Genomic DNA, 22345 nt, shown 5'->3' on the forward strand with positions numbered 1-22345 from the left:
AATATATATTAAAACACATATAAAATATAAATTAAAAATAAATTAAATGATATATATATATATAATTGATTTTAATAGTATATACATAATATTTTTGGTATATACATATATAAAATTATGTAAGCGTTCACAAGGCTTTTTGACCCCTCAAGTTCTAAACGAGCCAAGGCACATTGAGCTGCTTCAACAATTAAAACTTTTTTCCTTCTAGATCCTCTAACAAAGTAATAAATATGTACATATTGAAGTCCATCAAATGACAACTGGCATTTATTAAATTGCCAATTGTCATATATATCCCAATTAATCCTCATTAAAACAATAATAATCCAACAAAAAAGACTCATCTTTATTTTCGAAATCATCCTGGAACAAGAAAAAGAAAAAAGAAATGAATATTTTAGCGTTGTTTGTAAGTTTTGTGAGTATAGTTCCATTGTGTTGTTCATTAGAAAGACTAAGCTCTCCAAAGCACTATCTTAAAAATCACAACGTTATACGTGAACATGTTGGGTCTCCAGCGCTGAAGTGGGACCGACAACTAGAAAAACATGCTCGCAATTTCGTGAACGCACACAGTATGGACTGCTTAGCAAGAAAACCTTCAATTAGCAGCGGCATAGGTTGGAACATTGCACGTAATTGGGGCAATGACACTTTTGTAGGAGCACATGCTGTGGTGAAATGGGCCCTTCAGGAAGGAAACTACGACCATGTAACTAACTCATGTGTTGGTGGTGAATGCCATGCCTATACTCAACTTGTTTGGAAGCGATCTACTCATTTAGGCTGCGCTGGAGTCACGTGCCACAATTTTTCAGGCATTCTCATTAGATGTAACTATGAACCTCCCGGTAATATTCCAGGTCAACGCCCCTATTAATCAATTACTTAATTAGTTATATATATTCCAGATCATCATTTCTGTTACGAAGATAATTAAATAACATAGAATAAAAAGGTAAAATTATCTATTAATATGACTTTGCATTTTCGACTAAAGATGTTTAAAATTTAGTTCCACCTGAAGTTTCAAATATGCATTTTGTTGGGTTCGAATTTATTATTTTTATTTGATATAATTTTTATATTAAATTCGAATCATATTTTAAGTGCATCTGACCTAATTCAAAATCATGTTATATAACTAATATGTATATATATTATCATAAAATTAATAATAAAATATTATACTTTTATATTATATGATGACATCAGTTTTACTATATAATTTATTTTAGTAAAAATATTATTTAATTTTTAAAAATAGTTTTATTAATTTTTTATATAATTCTTTACAAAATTATATACATCAATTACATAATAAATAAACCTGATTTAATTCGATTTAATCTAAGACCGAATTCAAATCTTTAAATAAATACGGTAAACTATTAAAAGTTAAGTCTAAATTTAATTAAGACTGAGTTTAGTAAAGTTTTTCGAAGAGAGGTGTTTGTGTTTTTTAAAATCTCAAATTTTTTATTTTGTGTTCGGTAAATTAAAAATATCATGTGTTTGTATTTGCAGTTTTTAAAAGATCGAAATTCTTTTGAAAGTATCTAAAATAGAACTTTTTAAAGTTGGCTTGTACTTTTCAAAATTTAAATGTCTAATATAACCTTATATGTTAACTAATTTTTAAATTTAATGCTTACATTTATACCTATTATAGTATTTTTTAATTTTAAAAGTTATTTTACTAAATGCAATTGATATTGTTTGTGTTTATTAAAAACTATTTTTTTATTTAATTTACTAAATATAAATACTATAACTTTTAAAAAAAATTATCTTTTAAAAATTAACTTTTATAAGTTATTTTTAAAAAATAAAAAAATTACCAAATTAAGCCTTGTAAAAATTATATTATGTATTGCAATATATATTAGTAACAACTAACAACTAGCAAGTAGCGTTTTTTTCAAAAAATAAATAAAAGAGTATAAATATATGAATAATTAAATATGTAATAAAGTTGTAATTAATATGAATCCGACTAAAACAAAAATAATAAGCTAGTCCATTTATAGATTAAAATAGTCCAAACAAAATAATAAGCTAGTCCATTTATAGATTAAAATAGTCCAATTTTCTTTTTATACACAGTGAAAAAAATCTTAGAAATGAATTAAGGGAGAACTAGACAAAGAAAAAATTAAGTTTAAGGCCAACCCCCATGGTACTCAAGTCTCTGCATTCAATTTAGTCCTGACTTCTGTCTGAAACGGAAGCGGAGCAGGCGTGAGGCAGCAAAACCAGGCGCGAGAGACGGAGAGGTGGTGCAGTAAGAGAGGTCAAATGAGAAGAGTTTTTTTTTTTATTTTTGAAATATGAGAGTGTTCTGAATGAAGTTTTATATCTTAAAAAAGAGAATATTTATTTTTTTTAATAGAATATTCTGTTATTTTAAATATTTTTGTCACGATAAAATTTAAATTAAAAAAATTAACGTATAGGAACTTAATTGAAAAGAAAAAGAAGTATAAGGACCTAATTAAAAATTTAGTGAAATTATAGAGATTTGCAGAATAATTAAACCTTAAAAATACTAAAATCTTAAAGTATGTAATTAAATATTAACTTTTATATAATATAATTATTAATTTAACATATATATTATAAACTATATTTTGTTAATTTTTTTATTATATTATGTTATATTTTAATTAATTTTATGTTTAATTTAGCCTTTCTATTATAAAATTTTTTATTCTGCACTACCGAAGGTTGACATAGTATTGATTTTCTAACATTTCTCATCAATCTAATTAAAATGTTTGTATTTAGTAACCCAACAAATTATAACTCAAATAGCATAATTTATCTATTATAATTATTTTTTTTCTACAAAATCTTAAATATTAAAGCTCCTTTAAAAAAGAAAACTGAAAAATATAAATACAAATCAAACCCAAGTTTTGTGCCAGTGTAATAGAAAGTTGGTCCATTGTAAAGTGTGAGACTGTAGCACTTGTGAATTAAGTTGCAGAGATGCAAATTCTGCAATAAAAGTGATGCTAAGGCAAACAAAATAGAACAGAATACTGTGATGCTTTATGTATTTCATTGATTTGTGAAGTATGTAGTTAAGGCTATTTATACCTAAGAGCTACATGACTTAAACGGTGAATTTTAGCCCGCGCCTGTCCAAATAAGGCTAATGGAACGCCTCGAATAATCTGACACACTTTAACCTGGGTTTTCAGGTTTATCATAAAATTGCGTTTGACCTCTAAAAGATTCAGATTTTGAAAAAGGCACAACATAGTATTTCTAAAGATGACCCATAAAATTTAATAAATAGTTGGACTCTACCCCATACATAAGGCAGCCCGAATTGTTTTATTGAACTTATCATGTGGGCCGGCCCAATTCGTAATTTAGCAAGAATGTTTGTTAAATCTTTTTTTTAATTGATCACCATACAAAAAACAAAAAAGGGAACTCCTTGAATGAGGAAAAGTGAAAAAAAAAAACAAGTGAAAAATGAAAAATAAAAATGTTTAACGGATGGTAATTTTTAAGAAAATTTTATCCGAAAAGAGCTGTAGTTATGCATTCAGTCTGGAATGCCGGTGACAGCCATGGAAACATAGACAAGCGAACCTACACTTTGAAGCATAAACATTATGAAGACTTTCAACACATCTGTATTCTTTAAGATCGACTGTTGATGGTAAGTACATTTTGTTTGTGTTCCCCATTTTTTGCTATTTTAAAAGAATGAAGAATAAAGTAGTCGTTTAATGTTTTTGTTGTATATGTCTATATGATTTTGTAGTTGAGGCATGTTCTATTGGAGATCAATTAGAACAAGTAAGTAATATGCTATGCAACAATAAATAGGAGAACTGTTTGAAGCATGAAAAAACCCTAAGATTCTTTGGCTTTGAAATGCAATTCTCATTTTGCAAGGAGAACTGTTTGAAAGGTTAGTATCCCATTTCCTTATAAAAAAAATTAAAAATATTTTTTTGAGCTAATAATTATAAATTATTGTGAAGAAGTTGTTTTTGTCTAATAATTAAAAATATTTTTTATTTGTACAAATTAAATCATTTTACCTATGACTTGTTATGAATTGTTATTAGATATTAGTAATTTTTGTTTTGGTAATTAGTTTACGTTTGAGTTAAAAATGAAAATTAAAAAGAAAAGTATGAGCTACACAAAGGTAAGTAGTTCATTAGCTAATGGTGATGATCGATAGCTAATGGTAAGCAGTTGTTCTGTTTGAATTTTTTAATGGAGTTGTATAGTATACATTATATGGAGTTCTAAATTATACATTGAAATAAATCATTGTGGTTGGAGTACATGCAAGAGTACATTTATTTCATTGTTTTATGTGATGTGTGATGCGTTGCAGGTGTCGTTATTAGAGAAAGAATTGGACAGGTATTATAACAATTCGATGTATGCACCATTCCAAGAAGAAGGGGTCGTCGAGGAGAATGCAGCGAGCGATGGAGATGACTTCGAGGGGGTTGGGGGACATTCGGTTGAGTCAGGTGCAGAAGGCATCGACGATGATGTATACGGTGATGGCTTTTATGACAGCTGGGAAGAAAGGGGAATTGATAGGCTGACTGATCTGGGTTGTATGAATTTGAAAGAAATTAGGGCCGATCATATTAAAATGTTACATTTTGCAGACCGGGAAGTTGCTTTTGCTTTCTATAACCTATATGCAAAGATGAACGGGTTTGCCGCAAGAAGGTACCGGTCGCGGCGGAACATGAACAACGAGGTTACACAACAGTCCTTTGTTTGCTTTAGGCAGGGATTTAGAAAGCACAATGATTGTGAAGAACGTAAAAGGGAACCAAAGCCAGAGACCAGATGTGGTTGTGAGGCTGAGATGCGTGTACATGTACACAGGGAAAGTGGAAGATGGATCATAATCTATTTTCAGGAAGTTCATAATCACAAGATGCTTGAGGACACACTAACTTTTATGCTTCCCGGACACAGGATGATGAACGCGGCAGCTATTAATCAGATGAATATGATGCTTAAGGTCGGCATTAGGACTCCACAAATTTATGCATCATTTGTGCAAACCGCAGGAGGCCACGAAAATGTTCCGTTTTTGAAAAGAGATATGTACAACCAAATAGACAAACAAAGGAAGCTCATTGGTGGGGATGCAAAATCGTGTCTTAAGTTGTTAGAATCAATGGCAGAGCGGAACCCAGGAATGTTTGTAAGATACTTGGCAGATAAAGATGGGCGATTGGTTCACCTGTTTTGGTCAGACAATTGCAGTCAGCTAGATTTCCATCTTTTTGGGGATGTGTTAGCATTTGATGCAACATATCGTAAGAATAAGTACATGTGCCCGCTTGTGGTTTTTTCCGGTGTAAACCATCATAATCAAACAATTGTATTTGCTGCAGCACTAGTTGCAAACGAGACGGAAGAAACATACACTTGGTTACTTCAGCAGTTTCTTGAAGCAATGAAAGGGAAGGCACCTGGATGTGTTATAACTGATGGTCACGGTGCAATGAAGAAGGCCATTGAAGCTGTATTTCCAGGTGCTTATCATCGACTCTGTGCTTGGCATTTAATTAGGAATGCTACTTCAAATATTAGCAATCCAGTGTTTACATCTGAATTCAAAAAATGCATGCTATTTGACTATGAGGTATCTGAGTTTGAGGAAAGATGGCAGAAGGTTGTATCGGAACTTGGTCTCGAGACTAATCAGTGGGTGTGTGATCTTTATGCCAAGAGAGCAATGTGGGCCACTGCATATATCCGCGGACATTTTTTCGGTGGCTTCCGAACGACCTCAAGGTGTGAAGGTTTACATTCTATGCTTGGCAAGTTTGTACACTCTAGACATAACTTGAAGGACTTTGTTGAGCAGTTCTTTCGGTGCATATCTCAGATGAGGTCTCGGGAAGCACACACTGATTTGCAATCTATTGTTGGGGATTTGGTAATGCAGACACCATTGCATGCTCTTGAGAAATCGGCTGCAAATTCACTTACATGGGAAATTTTTCTATTGTTCAGGCCAATGCTTTCACGAGCTTGCACATTGAAGGTTCGCTCCTGCACATACACACCTATGTGTAAGATTTATACACTTTCACGATCCAGAGATGCACAGCGAGAGTGGCAAGTCTCACATTATCCTAATGGAACTTTCTTTAAGTGTTCATGCATGAGGATGGAGTCATTGGGTATTCCATGTGATCACATTGTGGCGGTCCTTGTTCATATGGATGCCACAGAGATACCCTCAACTTTGGTTCTGGGCAGGTGGTCAAAGGATGCCAGGTCCAAAGTTAGGGCATTCATGGAAAAAGGACCATTTTGTTGGGATTCAATGGTCAATTGTCGTAATTGGATGTTGAATGACTTGTGTAGGGAGCTGTGTGTGGTAGCGTCCAACGATGCTGATCAGTTTGTGCAAGTCACCCAGAAAATTAGGAATGAGATCTCCCGTGTTAAGGGTTCAGTCAAAGAGGTTGGCGAAAGAGCGAATGTGGTCGGATCCTCCACTCTGGAGGAATGTGTTAGGGATCCGAATATTGCCCGACAACGTACTAGGCGCAGAAAAGGTTTACTAAACCATCCATCAGTCAAGGGTGTCAAGAGGTGTGGCATTTGTAGGAAGGTTGGACATAATAGACTTTCATGCCATCAAAGGCAAACTAGGCGTGAGTCTGAGTCTTTGGCAGCAAGATGTAGCCCAAGCGGTGAGATGTACGACGATGATGACGTATACTATGAAGACATATCCCAGGTTAGTCTCATATGACTCTTGAGTCACCGATTTGAACAATCAATTATACACCAAATTGAATAATTATGACATTTTGTGTGTTTGCTTGTACCAATCTTACAGCATGAAGATGGAGATTATTATATCCCGGCACACATGACTGATGGTAATGTTTATGCTGATGAGGATGAATTGGCAGAGCAATGTGCAACGGTTGAACATGAGTATGATATTTCATTATCGGAACCTTAGATAATTACAATGTTGGGTAGTTGAATTTGTATTGTTGAGTACTTATTGGTAGCTTTTTACCTCCAGGTAAAGACATTAGCTTCCTTTATTGTTTGTGAGTAGAAAATGTAAGATGTTCTTGCTTATTGCTGTTCTACATTTTCTCAATTGAAGGGAATGATATTTGCTTGCACACAAGAGTGTATCTTCTCAATTGGTGTTCAACTTTATTCTTTCATTTGATCCAGAAAATGTTACTGTAGTTATTGGAATTTTTCTCCCAGATTTCCAACAAATTAATGGTATGATAGTTGAGGGATAATGTCTTTGTTAACCTATGTTTAATTATTGGAATCCTAATTCAATGATTCTGAATGAAAGTTGTTTACATATTATGATAGAATATAGAAATGTAGAGATACAAACATAGAGAAATAAGGGTATATTATTGTTGAGTAATTATGGATAACTTGTTAAGCCGAAGTAAAGACATTAGCTTCCTTTATTATTTTGATTACAACCGTTCTTAAGTTGTGATGTCCAAGCAAATCATTCATAGAACACAATTAAAAATGTTTTGGTTCAAATTAGTTTAATTTGTCTTGTCCGACTAAATGCCATTTACTAGTAAGATCCAGATACATAAAAGACTACATATAAGTTCATAAGTTCAAAAGATACATGACAATTAAAAGGAAGATGTTTAAATAGTAGGCACATGCCGGATTGCAACATAAATTCCACATTCACAACAAAAGGTGTACAGCGAAGAGTAGTCTCTCTTTATCTCAAACTTTCGCACCAATACTTGGGATCCAAGATGTCACTTCATTGAAGGGCGCCATGACCAAACCCAATGCGGTGTGCATCCTAACAAGATTTTCATCGAGCTGCAACAATTTTCCACAAGTCAAGCTAATGGCATTTGTCATAGATAGAACATTCAAGAACATATTTGATTACTTACCTGGGGCATAAGGTTACGCTGAAAGGCGTTGGCCATTGCCATCCAATTCAAAACCGAAATCGCTGAAGTCTCCCTATGCGGTGGAATTGGCATATTAACATTACACACTAAATTTATATGCATATTAACTTTAACAAAAGTGGTGTTGGTTGACTAAATACTCAGTAGCATACACCAGAAGCATTAAGTTTAACAAAAGTATAATATGCATATAAATAGAGCTTAGAATTAGTAAAAATTAATGATGAATAATATCTCAACTTGATTATAAGTTGCTCTAAAAAGTATGGTATTTGATTAGATTGACTCTAGTGAAAGCATTCTTAAAGTTTCTCATTAAACTTTAAAGCTTAATGTGCCAACAATGATGTATACAGCTAATGAACCACCTGGAATTGGCATATTAACATTACACACTGAATTGCCATCCATAAGGGTACTTTACAATTTGGATAAGGACAATTGAAAGGCATAATGGATTCCACCTTACCTTGATTGGGCTGTTGGAAGACCATCTGCTTCTCTTATGCGGAAGTATGTCACTCCTTTGTACTTCTTGGAGAATTGCAGCGGGTATTTTGGTTTACCAATGACTGCTGATAAACTGTCTCCCTGAATCCATGCGGAATTGATTTTTTTAAGTTAAAGGCAACTTTATCCATCACAAATTTGAGTTACTGTATTAGACTAACCAATTTTCTTATGGTGGCTTTGCGTCGAAGTGCTTTTTCATCATCCATCGAAGCATCTAGGTGATAAAGCACCTCATCTTTGAATGCTACGACAGCTAGGAACCAGTGTCCCTCATCCTCTTTGACAGGGATATAAGCCTACGAAAGAAGTACGTAATTAATCATTGTGGAATAAATTATGAACATGTTACAGGTTGTATTTGTGAGTACATAGTTAAGATTCATAGAAGGCCTCATCCAAGTCGGCATGTAAGTTTCGGTTATTTGTTGCACATCTATGTCATTGATGACATCATTCTGCAAGTAAAAATGGTCGTAGTTAGGCCAACGAAATCAAACAGGCTATGGTATAACAATTGAAGGTCCTTACCGAAAATGATGGTGGAAGACACCAAATAACTGGTCCATCTTGTCGTTGAAACAATTTTGTCAGCCTCATAGCAAACATTTCAAAGGTCTTATCATGCGGAAGCTCACCTGGTTTCAAGGTCATCAGCTCCGCTCTTGTCATCATTAAATCCCCGTATTTCACCAGTACCTCCCTGTTTTCAGAAAAATATTATGGTCACCATCCGTGTGGGATAATGTTTCCATCATTGAACATGAAAAAAAACAATTATCAAAGCTTAGTGACACTTACTCTTGGTTCCCTTGTGGGTTGAATACATATGTTGCAATGCTTATTTGGCGTTCTGACAGTGAGGGCTCAGTAGGACTTGGCGACATAGTTGGATTCATCTCGATTATATTGTTATTAACAACATTGTGGTTGGTGGTTGTATTCATTACGCTGCCAAATAGCTTCAATGTACTGCCTCTGTTACCCTTTTGTCCATTTGCACTCGATCCGCCTCTTTTGGATGGAACGCGATGCAAAGTTTCTTGTTCTCGAATAGGTATATTGGTTTTTGAGTTGCCTATCTTCCCCCGTTGTATAGGATATACCGCCGAGCTCGAACTTCCCCCTTTATATATCATGGTTGGACGGCCCATCAACGGCAGTTGGGAATTCTGTGACCCGGCACCGATTGAAGAGCCCGCGTTCAATATCGAAGTTGCAGGAATCGAGTTCATCTGGATGCATTGTTTCTTGTTGGCGGCAGGGACATTGCCTTGTGGCAACGGAGAACAAGGGAATGCGATTGCAGTGGCAGACTTCCCCTAAAACGGTTGTTATGATATGGGTTAAACAGGTCAATTTAATTAAACAACTTTGATCTAATCCAACCCAAGAAAACGTTAGCCTATTGGGGCTTATTTGCTTACCAATCCAATGCTGGATTAATTGTAAAGTATACATTTTTCATGGATCAAAATAAATCACAAAAGTTTATTTTCATAGTCTTGCTTATTTTATTTTGATATACCTCGGTAAATCCCTAACATGCATGGTTATACTCTGAACAACAGGCCCAAGCTTCCACAAATCTTAACTTATCTAAAAAAATCCATTAATATAGAATTATACTTAAACTCAATTCATAATAATATCAACGCCAATGAAGAGGCGTGAAATAAAATATAATAAATTTATTAATAATTTAAATTAAATTAATTAAACTAAACCAAATTTTTTTCAATAAAAATTAATTTTTATTTTTTAAATTAAAAATAACCTATAAAATTTGAGAAATTTTTAAGTATTTTCATAATATAAAATAATATTTATTATTTTAAATCAAATATAACATACAAAATAACATATTTTAGTACTCTTTTTAAGTATTCTTTTCAATCTTATAAATTTTGTAGTGCTCTTATTATTATTTTATTTAGTATTATTTTAGATCATAGAATTTTATTATTTTGTTTTTTTAATAAAGTAATAATTCATATTATAACAAATTTATGACACAAAATTTCATAAAAATTTTAAAAAAAATAAATTATGAAAGTACGATACTGTACTAAAAATGAACTTATGCAATAGGAGAATGTAAGGAAGCACCTAAATACCTTCGTTGATGACTTGCGAAGCAAAAATGTTATTAATTATATTTATTATTTTAAATCAAATATAATATATAAAATAACATATTTTAATACTCTTTTTAAGCATTTTTTTTAATCTTATAAATTTTGTAATACTCTTATTATTATTTTATTTAGTATTATTTTAGATCGTAGAATTTTATTATTTTGATTTTTTTAATAAAGTAATAATTCATATTATAACAAATTTACGACACAAAATTTCATAAAAATTTAAAAAAATTAAAATATGAAAGCACGATACTATACTAAAAATGAACTTATGCAATAGGAGCATGTGAGGAAGCACCCAAATACCTTCGTTGATGACTTGCGAAGCAAAAATACGTTATTCTCTAAACCTTTGGTTTTTTTTACTCTGGAGTTCTCACCTACTAGATCGCCGTCATCGTCATCAGGAATGGAAATCGGAATGGGAATGTCGGCGTTCAAACCGTCAACCATTCTTGACATTTTCCCAATCCTTCTTGGGGTTGTAGTAACAAAATCTCCGTCTAGTATATCTTTTTTTGTAAATGGAATATCTTGTTGGCTCTCGCCCATGTCTTTCTCGGAACATGTTTCGGGCATGTTCGACTCCATCCGAACAAGTACTTTGCACAGTGAGTCAAGGCATTGTTCAATCCGTCCTCCACGAACATCACTTTGTTCGAGCCTCGCTGCCAAAGCATCAACGGAGGTCGCCAAACCATTGATGGCAGCAACAAGCTCCGAGTGTGCGCATAGATCAGTTTGCATGGGTGCCAACAACTACAAGAGACCAAAAAAACACAAAAACAACATTATTTGAAAGTATTCTTAATGGCATTTCAACGAGGAACACTATTTGAAAGTCGTTCCTAGCTTACATTTTCTGAACTTCGCGTAAGAGTCCCGCCAACTAGCATTCCTGTGTGGTCGACGTTCATGAGAGAGTGGGTCTCCTCTGCGACGGATGCATCTACAACCATTTTCTCTATTGCTTCAGAAGACTGCGACGTTGGTGTCTTCGTTCTAGCCGGAGAAGTTTTATCCATGTGTTTGAATGAGAATGTCAGACAAGGCCAATAAATACGTGTTTTAATATACTAAACGAATATAATATTAAATTATAAAAATATTAAAAAATTAAAACAGGTCTTCGAAGAGGTAACAAAAAAACAAAAAAAATCCATCATTAGTGTCTCGGTGATGAAGCATCAGGGAGCACAGGCCAAATTTTTTCTATTTACAGTTAAAGATTGCGCCTAACGCTGATGTATATCAGAGATTGATACGTTTAATAAAAAATATAAACAGGTAATAGAGAAATTTTTTAATTATGTCAGCTTTATTATCCAAGATGAAAGTTCATAGTATCAGGCATCATTTTTAGCCTTGACACAGAATGTGTCCAGAATCTCCATTCAATGACCTTGACAATTAAGCACATAGTCGAGGTCTATATTGCCGCACTAAATGTGTATAAGAGTTATGTAAAACATAAAATATTGGCTATCTTTACAATGGTGTTTGTGTCATTCGTGTAACTATGGGCATTATTTTTTCCTTAAAACGTTTAAGAAATAGTATGTGACTGAATGATTAAATGAATGATTTAATGAGTTGGCTGGATAAAAAATATTTGCTTTGATAGAGACATTACTTTAACATTACAAATCCATAACAAAATAATCGCACTTCCTAATACAAACCAACCAAGACTTCAGTATATAGACCATAAACTTTTAATATCTAGGACACTAATGCTATCTTATGATCATGTTTCAGATCGTAAGAAGCTTATTCCTGCAATAGCTTACATACTATTATGGAAGTGGAATCTAGCCTTCAAATAACACTACTAATTTATGAATTTCAAGGGTCTTGTTGGGACTGCATTTTGCTCAAACTCCCTCACCCCTAAGCCACCTAGCAGCCCGCACCCTTAGTAGGCTTCCCATCACATTGAATGTGCACCCCGCAAGAGAGATAGCCGTCCTTCCGCGGATTGTGGAGTCCTCCAGCTGGAAAGGAGAAAATAATAATAATCGGTATAGTGATACCAAATTAATATGAATTACTAGTTTTATGATGGAAACTTACTACTCCACTTATCTCCAAGGGGTTGAACCTCCCTTCAAGATCCATCCACGAGATCACCCAAGCACCTGAACTATCACTACACACCCAAATTGTATAGCTTTATCAATAGTAATATACAATTTATGATTTTTCAAGTTATCATACACAGTCATGACATAGAGTACACATTTTAGTAATTTGGCCCACTAGGTGTGCTTAACATTTTCCACACTTTTCTTTACTTTTTTCTCTATGACTCTGTTTAGTTGTTTAGTTTTCTTTTATTCTATTTAGTAACCATAATTTTCTTGTGTTCTCTAGTTTAAAAATTAAAATATGTCGTACAAACTACAAGATGTGGCATATAAAAGGAGAACCTCGTATTGCAGTTCGGGATTCCCTGTCCTCGCCGCACCGGCCAAGTTCCAAAATTCGATGGGATATAAATTCCACAGGGTCCAAAACACTTACTTTTGGTCACTTCATGCAGATTTACTAGCTGAAATATCAAAAATGCCACAATACATTTCAACCCTCGACACCAGTGAGTTATTGGGAAAGGCAGAAAATCACGATTCTTACAAGTGTGCGCATAACTTTTTCCCTGTCATGCACCATGTTTGGATCTGGATACGAATCAAGATGATACACGCATTTGTCACTAAAGTCCACTACCATGCAGTACCAATGCATGAAGATGTCTTCAATGGGTATAAATATCTGCTAAGCCATTTTAGTTCATCATAGTTGCGTAAAAAAAATTGTTGTCTATGAACGAATTAAGCAACAAAAAAAACTCATTCACTTACACGACTAACAAATTTGCTTGGCTTGATCCAGAATGGCACATACTTCTCCGCTAACTCCTCTCCGCTCAAACCAAGCGTAACATCTTCCTGCACCATATAATTCATTTAGCACGCATTTGGATGATGATTTGGATAGAAAAAGTCATTGTTAACAGTACTCACAGCAAAACTTGGAGGCAAGCACCAGAAGGTTGTATTTTTTACATGTTGAATTGAGCATGCATTACGCATGGCAACCATCTCCACAACACTCCCATGTATAGGGCGGCCAGGAATGAGACTATAGATGTCCCGCCTTGTCAATCCATACTCACGAATCCGCACAAGTGTCTCACTGATTCAAACAACAATGAAAAACTGAACAAAATCATGCATAAGGATCAAAAACTATACAAATGACACACTCATCGCAAATTACTTACTCCAATGGATGGCCATCCGAGAAGAGGTAATTGAACAGCAATGTGTCTGCCCGATTGAAATCCATGTCAAAGGTTGCCTTGAATTTTGGCTTCAATGGCTTCTGCATCACAGTTTGATGTTGTCAGCAAAATGGAATGCCAAAAAAATAAGAAATTCAGTAAAACAAACAATCATGGAAACTAACGCGTGGGTTATTTGCAGCAGTGGCTCGTGCGCTGACCCTTGATCGTTTTACATTGCCAGTTGAAGCTGTCCGGGGAGTATGAAAAAGCCTCCGCGCCTTAACGATCGGAACTGTCACAGGTTCATCCTCTTCAGTGTCTGCAGCGACAATGTTGGGAGCAACGCGCCGGCCATCGTCACCTTCGATCCGCTCCGCCGACACGTTGCCTTCCAAGTGAGTGTCAAGGATGTAGTCGCAGATATCCTGTCCCTGCTACGATGAAAAAAGAACAAACGGCTCCTCAACTCCGACATTGGATCCCACCATTCCTTCAACCATGGCATCCCTAATATAATTCAAAATAATGTTAGCGGCCATTACTCACTTAACAAAAATAACAATCTTTCTATGTATACGTAAAAAATGAATCTCATGCCAATAACTTACCCATTCATCACTAGGTTTGAATTGCTAGACTCATGCATGATCGCAGTCAATCAATTTTTGTCTATGAACAGATAATTTTTGCAATGGTCACGGACAACAGCATGCTAATATATACAGGTTCTCAAGGTTTCATTCCCTCCAAAAACTTTCCCTCCTTTCGACCTAACCCAAAAAATTTATATTTTTTAATTTCATATACTCTGTAATATGCGACAAAGTAAGGCCGACCAAACAGTTTAATAGTCCATTGGAAAAATACCCCACCCTTCAGCAAAAAAACAAAAGCCTTTGGCTTGTTGCAGTGATCTAGGAACATCTTCTGAACCAGTACTGAACCACTTCTCAGACCCTAACCTCTGACTTGGTATATTATCAATGCAGCAGCTTTCCCATTTTTTATTTTAACTCAAATGCAGGTGACATTAACTTCAATAAACTCTCTAGCACTAGCACTAATGTCATGAATTTATCACACCACCTAACACTTCCATAAACTCTCCTTTTAAGGGACACACTAGAACTCTAACACATACACACCATCCAAATTGCTACCCAAGCTTCCATCTAAGATGGTTATTCGAAACAACAAAACTTATGTTGTGTTTCGAGGTAGAGTCCCAGGAATTTATCGCGCTTGGCCTCATTGCCACCAACAAGTAGATGGCTTCAGCGGTAACCTCTACCAATCCTATACCAACTTTGAAGAAGCAAGGATGGCATGGGAACATTTCCTCAGTCAAAACGTTGCAAAAGAAAATTTAAGGGATCATGGACATAACCATGAAAATGACATGATTGTCATCCATGGAGATGAAGATCATCAATTTCAGAACCAGCATGCATTGGACCCTGCTGAAAATGAGCCAAATCTTGTAATAATGCAAGATCTAAATCAATGTCGACCCCTTCCTCATCAACTACGTCTTGTGGATACCACAACAACACCACACCAAAGACCAAACAGGATAATCCCGAATGTCCTCATTATCATCGCCATCTCCTTTTTGGTAATTTTCTTTGCCACTTTCATGGGTTTAAGTCCTTAACAACAATATCATTATGTTTCTTCAACTAGTTTATCCATTAATTTCAAGACTTCAACTAATTTAAGTGTATGCAACTTTAGTGTCGTCATTGTACTTTTACCTTATTAGTCTATTTAAGTGGCATTGTTCTTTTTTGCCTTTCAGTCTATTTATGTACTCAAAGACACTGCAAGTTATTATTTTAATATATCTATCCCCGTACTTTTTATTAATATCATATAATATTATAATATATTTTAATTATTTAACATATTATTATTATTTTTTGATCTGTATGGATCACAGCTAACTAAGCTAAAACATGGGCATTTGATTGTGTAACTTGTTTGCATGAAAATATATTTTGAACCTAAATCTCCTATCCTGCTTGGCTTGAATGTATAGCTTCGTGGTGCACTTTAAAAAAGTCATAATATTAATTAATCTACAAAATCAATAATAGTATAAACACAAATATAAAAACAATGTTAAAGATAAATAAATAATATTTACTTATTAACTAAAATATTCTGTAAAATTAAATCTATATCCTAATGTTTGAATTTCTAATCCTATTCTTAAATCATATATAAAATAATAAATTAAGATATATAAAATAACTAAAGTCTTTAACTCTAATACTAAACAGGTACAATTCTACACGTGATAATATTCTTTACCGTTAACATATTTTGCGAAGACACTATAACATAATTTAATTGTTTAATTTTTTGGCTTCATTTGGCACAGACAAAACATAAATGCACACTCATCCCTATCACAGTGTTCTACTGAAAGTATATCAAAAAATCGCTGAGCATTATGATTCTCTATAACAATGACAACTCCATATCGCTACCCTACACTAAAAAAATTAAATACAACACGACAAAACTGACTCTGTGTACTTATGTGTGTCGTCATGGCTACACGACAGTCCAACCGAAGGTAAGACAGACAGGCCATAGCTCCACTTTAAAAGAACCAACCAAATATACCGATAACTAACCATCTCAAAAATAAACAATAATAACACATGCTAATGAAGGATGAAAAAAAAGATTAACTAAATTTCATTGTTACCAGCATCAACAAACACATTTCTATAGTACTAGCAACAACAACATCGAGAAAGCAGCTTCACATCCTCGCACTCACATTGACATGTTAAATGAATTTAATTTACCAACCTACTTAATGACCCATAATCCAGAGAAATAACTAAAGCAACAGTTCACAAAACCAAATTCTTCTTTAACACATACATCAAACATATAATAACTTCATACTCACTATAACTAAATTCAGATAAACCCAAACTAGATTCAAGGGGACTGGCCTTCGATACGAGCGTTCACAACAGCCTCATAACTGGCCAAAAGCTTCTCATAAGCATCCTCCAGCTGGCCCACCTTAGCACGGAGTGCTGTATTACTGTCTCGAAGAAGCTTCACTCTTGAGTAGTAATAATCTTTAATTTCCTTGCCGGTAATTTCCAGGACTTGGCCAAGCATCTCTTGCGCCGCATCTTCACGAGCCGCCTTTTCTACCATAGAAAACCGACCCTTAGCACTGAGTTCAACTTCGTACGGCTCGCCTGGAACCACCACAGTAAATCCGAAAAACGGACCTTTGTCTCCGACATACCTTTCCTGCTTGAAGAAACACGGCCCAGAAATATCAGATTCGTGGCACACCTTCACCAGCCAGTCTTCTATACTATTCACTATGGCGAATTCACCATTAAGCTCTTCTTCAGGGATCACTGGAAGCCCTGCATCAGCAATCATTTCCACTAATTATTTTTTCTACGGATTAAATAACCCAAATATATACCATATACAATAACTCATGAACAAAACATTATAAGAATAACTTTGATTAAGCATATTCATTGAAAATCAAACTTACAGGATACCACAGGTCGAGGCCAACTGCTCTGAGATGGCATACTTCCTTTCCGAACACCACTTCCTTCGCCGCTAGAACCAATCATTTCCAACCTTGCAGCTGTCTCAGTGGCAATACATCGCAATCTTGCGTTGAATGCCAATACAGCTTGTTGGTAGCTATTAAACCCATGAAATTCAGGAAACAGATAGTTATAAACTTGCTCTCTCGTGTCTTCCCAACTGGTATACACACCCGTTCGCGTCCCCTTTGTCACTGCGAAAAATAAGTACCTTTGCATGCTATCCTCCATCTTTCAAAATCACTACCTCAATGGAGCCAGGCCACCAAACTCTCTAGTGTGTCGAACAAACCTTCTATTTCAAGACAAGAGATCAATGACTTCTCAATTGTATATTGTCTCTTATATTAACATCAGTGGTATAATTATATATTCTATAGGGACAACTAACGTATTTTGTGAGGACAATTCTTAATAAGATAATAGGTATCTTATTTATTTGAGTTAAATAAATTAATTGATCCGAAATTAATGCATATATATAATAAACTAGATTTTAGACAAACAAAATGATGAAGTGCTGTATAAACTAGAATAAATTAATTAGTGCCGTATATTTTTAAGTCAATTTTTCGGGTTAATTTTATTGAACTTTTTTTTAAAAATTGGATATTTTTTAATTAAATAATTTTAATTCAAATAATTAAAATATCATAATATTAAAAAAACTTAAGTATAACATAAATGAGCTGAAATGGGATTTCTAAATTTTTTTATCATATATTTTTTATTTCTTAAAAAATATCTTTTGTTATTGAAAATTTTTAAAGATGAGTACAAAAATAAGAGAGTGAATATTACTACTTTCAATTTAAAAAAGAATAAGTATAGTTAACTAATAATATTTTTAAATAATGTGTAAACAATGTGAATTAATAGAGTTAAAAGAGTAAATTTAATTAGTAGCATTAAATTAGGGTGTAGTGTATTTTTATTTGATTGGTGGTTGTTTATGTTGTTCAAGATAGTCATTGTTTACCTAACACTCCCCTTTAAAAAATAATACTCTTAATTAAGTGAAATTATTAATTATGAATTTTTTGTCAAGTGTTATTAATTAATTAAGAAATGACAATATTATTAATTAATAGTACTCTTAATATAATGTTCCTTTGTAGCAATATTTTTTTTAAGAAAACAGTACTCTTAATATATATTCGTATTTTTTTAATACTGGCCCAGAAAGCCCAAAAATTTAACAACAAAAAATAAAATGTAAAAATAATTGTCAATGTGTCAATTTTTTCTTTTCTATTCCACACCCACACCTAACCAATAATTCATTCAATACTATAAACAATAATTTCCATTTCATAAACATTTATCAATTACTAACTATTACCTTAAATTCTATAAATTAACTTCATAACTTGTAACTATTCTTTTTTTCGAAACTAACCATTTATAGGCACACTTATTTCTTGAGTTTTGATTGATTTAAATTAAGTTAGTATTTTTTTTTCAAAGTCAACGTTTTTTTCGGACAAGTCCAAAATCAATATATATATACAGCCATAAAAAAATATACTATCACCATTTTATAATTATACACAAAAATTAATATCATATCTTTACAAATTTAAAAATAAATGTAGCCCAATTACTTGTTGTCTATTCACGGCCCAAACCACACAAAAGCAAATATTGAACAGTGACCTCCCATCAACATATATTTTAAGTTTTCACCTAAAACACAATGGATAGATTTGTAAATATTATAAACCGGTTCTACCTTTATGCAAGTCAGAAACAACACGTCTTTAACTATCAACATCAAATAAGTATACACGTGGCAAATACTCAAAACTCCAACACAACAAAAACCTATGGGCATCGTGAGCGCCTGAACTGGGCAGGCGCATGCTAAAACTCACCGACTTAAACCTCAACAAAGCACACTGAAGTGAGATCGACAATTACAAAAAAAATTCTAGAACTTTCTTGGACAAACACAAAATGGGCTGTGCAGGAAGCCCGGAGCAGAGCTAGAGCTTTAAATTGGACGGGACCAATATGAAAATTATATGTTGAGAAGGAAAAAAGAAATAAAATTAGGAATGGTTTTTAAGTTATCCAATATTCGAGAGAATAACTAGTTTGAGTACAAAATAATTATTATTCTTTAATTCTTCCCGTCAAATTCCATAATTTTGGAAGATACGAAAAAGAAAAGAAAAGAAGATATGGATGATTCTGTTAAAAAAGGAAAAAGAAAGAAGAAAAGTCCACAGTTTCTAACGTGGACTTCCCCAGTGATTCACATTATATGACCAACTCATTATTATATTTCATATACAAACACACACTTTAATCGTCACAAATCTAACATATAAAAGAGCTTCTTAGTTGAGCATTATCTTGTGAGCACTAATAATGCTTCTTAATACTTGAACAACTTCCGCACATCAATGAAAATTGCATTTGCTTTTAAAACTATATTCCACAAATTTTGACAGATACTATGCTCAGTTAAAAATAATTATTTTTCAACGTTAGAAATTTTATAGAGTTAATATTCAATTTAGTCCCTGAAATTGTATATAAATTTTAATTTAGTTCTTGAAATTTTAATTTTTTTATTTAGTCTTCAAATTTTATAAATATAATTCACATTAGTTTTTCAGACAATTTCAATTTTCATCATACAAATGTTTAGAACACTAACATTGTCATATTGGACTCCTTAAAATTATGTCTTTTTTTTTGTTTTAGCATTTAAATAGTCTAAAAATAATGTGGTATCACTTGCTTTGCTTTGAGAAAAAATATTTTAAAATATCATTTATGATATTTTTTAGTTATTTAAACGCCCAAACTAAGATGTCGATATTTTAAGGAGTCTAACATGGCATTTAGTCATTCACATCATCATTCTATTAATATTTATGTGCCAAAAATTATTTTAGGAATTAACGTGAGTTATGTTCATAAAGTTTAAAAACTAAATTAAGATAGATTTACGTATAAATTTAAAAACCAAATTAAATATTATCTCAAACAACAACAACCTTCAACTCCCATTGTGTGTGTCTGCTTTTTTTTTTTTTAATTTCAAATTTTTTTTTAATTAATTTAATAACTATTTTAATTTCTTTTTTTTTTGCAATTATCAAAAGGAATAATTTTGTCCAAAAATCAATTTTTCTTAAAGGAATGACTATTTTTAAAATTTTGTGTAACGTTAGGAATTTTTGTTTACAATAAAAAATATTAAAGATTATTTTGGTTTTCAAATTAAATTTTGAAAATTAAAACAATATTATATCCTACTAAAAATCTATATGAAATATAATTTATTCCATGTCTATAATTTTTTATGAACAAATATCTGGTATGATTTTTAATGGAAAAAAAATACAAATCTCTCTGATTAAAAAAAACACTAAGATACATCCAATTTTTTTTAAATAAATAAAATAAATATTTTATTTATCAAAATATGTAATTTGTAGCAATTTTATGAAAATGTACTTTATCTCTTATCTTATTTACAGTGTAAATGAAATAAGATTATACATATCTTGTTTATGCCTTATCTCGTTTACAGTGTAAACGAGATATGTGCAACGACATAAGATTAAATGTGGCATATATATACAATTCGTTTACATCACGATTTGGAGTTATTTTTCACCTATTTCTTTCAATTTTCTCTAATTTTTATCCTCTTCTGACCATATTATCGACCTACTAGACGAGCATGGCACGCGCAGATGCAAATGATTTGGACATCAATCGCCTGAATGCGACATGACACATCGCAGGAACAACCGACTTCAAGGTTAGTGTATGTTGTCTTTTGTGTTTATGTTCGATCATGTATGAGTAAAATTATAGTTAGGATATTTTTATTTAGTGTACAAGACATGTTAGTTGGATGAAAGCATTGTTAGGAAGGGTAAAATTGATAGGATTTGCTTTAGATATTAGTTAAAATTAAGTTCTTAAATAAATATTATTTATTTTGTTTTTATTTAGAGTAAGTTGTTAGGTAGATATTGAGTGATTAAATTTTAAATATCGTTATTTATATTTATTTATTAACTTGATGTTTATTAATTTTGTGGTATTTTGGTTATTAATTATTTAGTATGATTTTTATTTAAATTAAGTTATTTGTTCAGTACATGTTTACTAATAAGGTTATTAATTAATTAAGTAAATATTTTTATTTAAGTTAACTTATTAAATAAATGTGTATACTCATTTGTCAAATTTATTTTTACTTATTTATTAATTTAGATATTAATTAACTAGTTGTGTAGTATTTTGGTTATTAATTATTTATTATGATTTTTTATTTAAATTAAGTTATTTATTAAGTACATGTATATTAATAAAATTATTAATTAGTTAAGTAAATATTTTTATTTAAGTTAATTTATTAAGTAAATATTTTTATGTAAGTTAATTTCTGATGTGAATGTTAATTGGGAGTGTTTTTTGGTGTTAACTTTGCCAACTTTATAACTTTATAGACTTTTTATTCAAGTTTTTATTTTTTATCAGAGGCCTCGGTTGCTTCTCCTTAGGTGAGTGAGTCATACACTTGTCCTTCGGACGTCATTATTCCCTATTTGAGGGAGGCTGACTTCGGTGACATGGTGCCTCTCAGGGATTTTATATTTGACAACTCCTTGATCATTGCATTTGTGGAGCGCTGGCATCTGGAGACGTCCACTTTCCATTTGCCATGGGGTGAGTGCACCATCACCCTACAGAACGTCACGTACCACCTCAGATTATGGGCGCATGCATGGAGAGCCAGTAGATGAGTGTTTCCGTGATTTCCACACATGGTATGGGACGGAGACCTGGGCATTGATGGAGCGCTTACTT

The 22345-nt window shown here is 32.8% G+C and overlaps 1 protein-coding gene and 1 long non-coding RNA gene across 4 annotated transcripts; both read left to right on the forward strand.

The window, feature by feature from the left end:
- Positions 1–241: 241 nt before the first annotated feature.
- On the forward strand, positions 242–2414 carry LOC140174625 (uncharacterized). The gene is made up of 2 exons (XR_011864363.1): positions 242–854; positions 2110–2414. It is a non-coding gene; the product is annotated as an uncharacterized lncRNA (long non-coding RNA).
- Positions 2415–2766: 352 nt separating this feature from the next.
- Positions 2767–7171, forward strand: LOC112707914 (protein FAR1-RELATED SEQUENCE 5-like). 3 transcript variants are annotated; one of them, XM_025759949.3, is made up of 4 exons: positions 2767–3679; positions 3785–3934; positions 4373–6763; positions 6866–7171. In XM_025759949.3, exons 3-4 carry the CDS (start codon positions 4418–4420, stop codon positions 6992–6994), a joined length of 2475 nt encoding a protein of 824 aa, XP_025615734.1. In that variant the 5' UTR covers positions 2767–3679; positions 3785–3934; positions 4373–4417; the 3' UTR covers positions 6995–7171. The 3 variants fall into 3 exon arrangements, with proteins under 3 accessions (XP_025615734.1, XP_072057642.1, XP_025615733.1); XM_072201541.1 differs by having other exon boundaries at positions 3785–6763; XM_025759948.3 differs by having other exon boundaries at positions 2767–6763.
- The last annotated feature ends 15174 nt before the right edge of the window (positions 7172–22345 follow it).

Source organism: Arachis hypogaea, chromosome 8, assembly GCF_003086295.3.
Source record: "Arachis hypogaea cultivar Tifrunner chromosome 8, arahy.Tifrunner.gnm2.J5K5, whole genome shotgun sequence".
Lineage (NCBI taxonomy): Eukaryota > Viridiplantae > Streptophyta > Magnoliopsida > Fabales > Fabaceae > Arachis > Arachis hypogaea.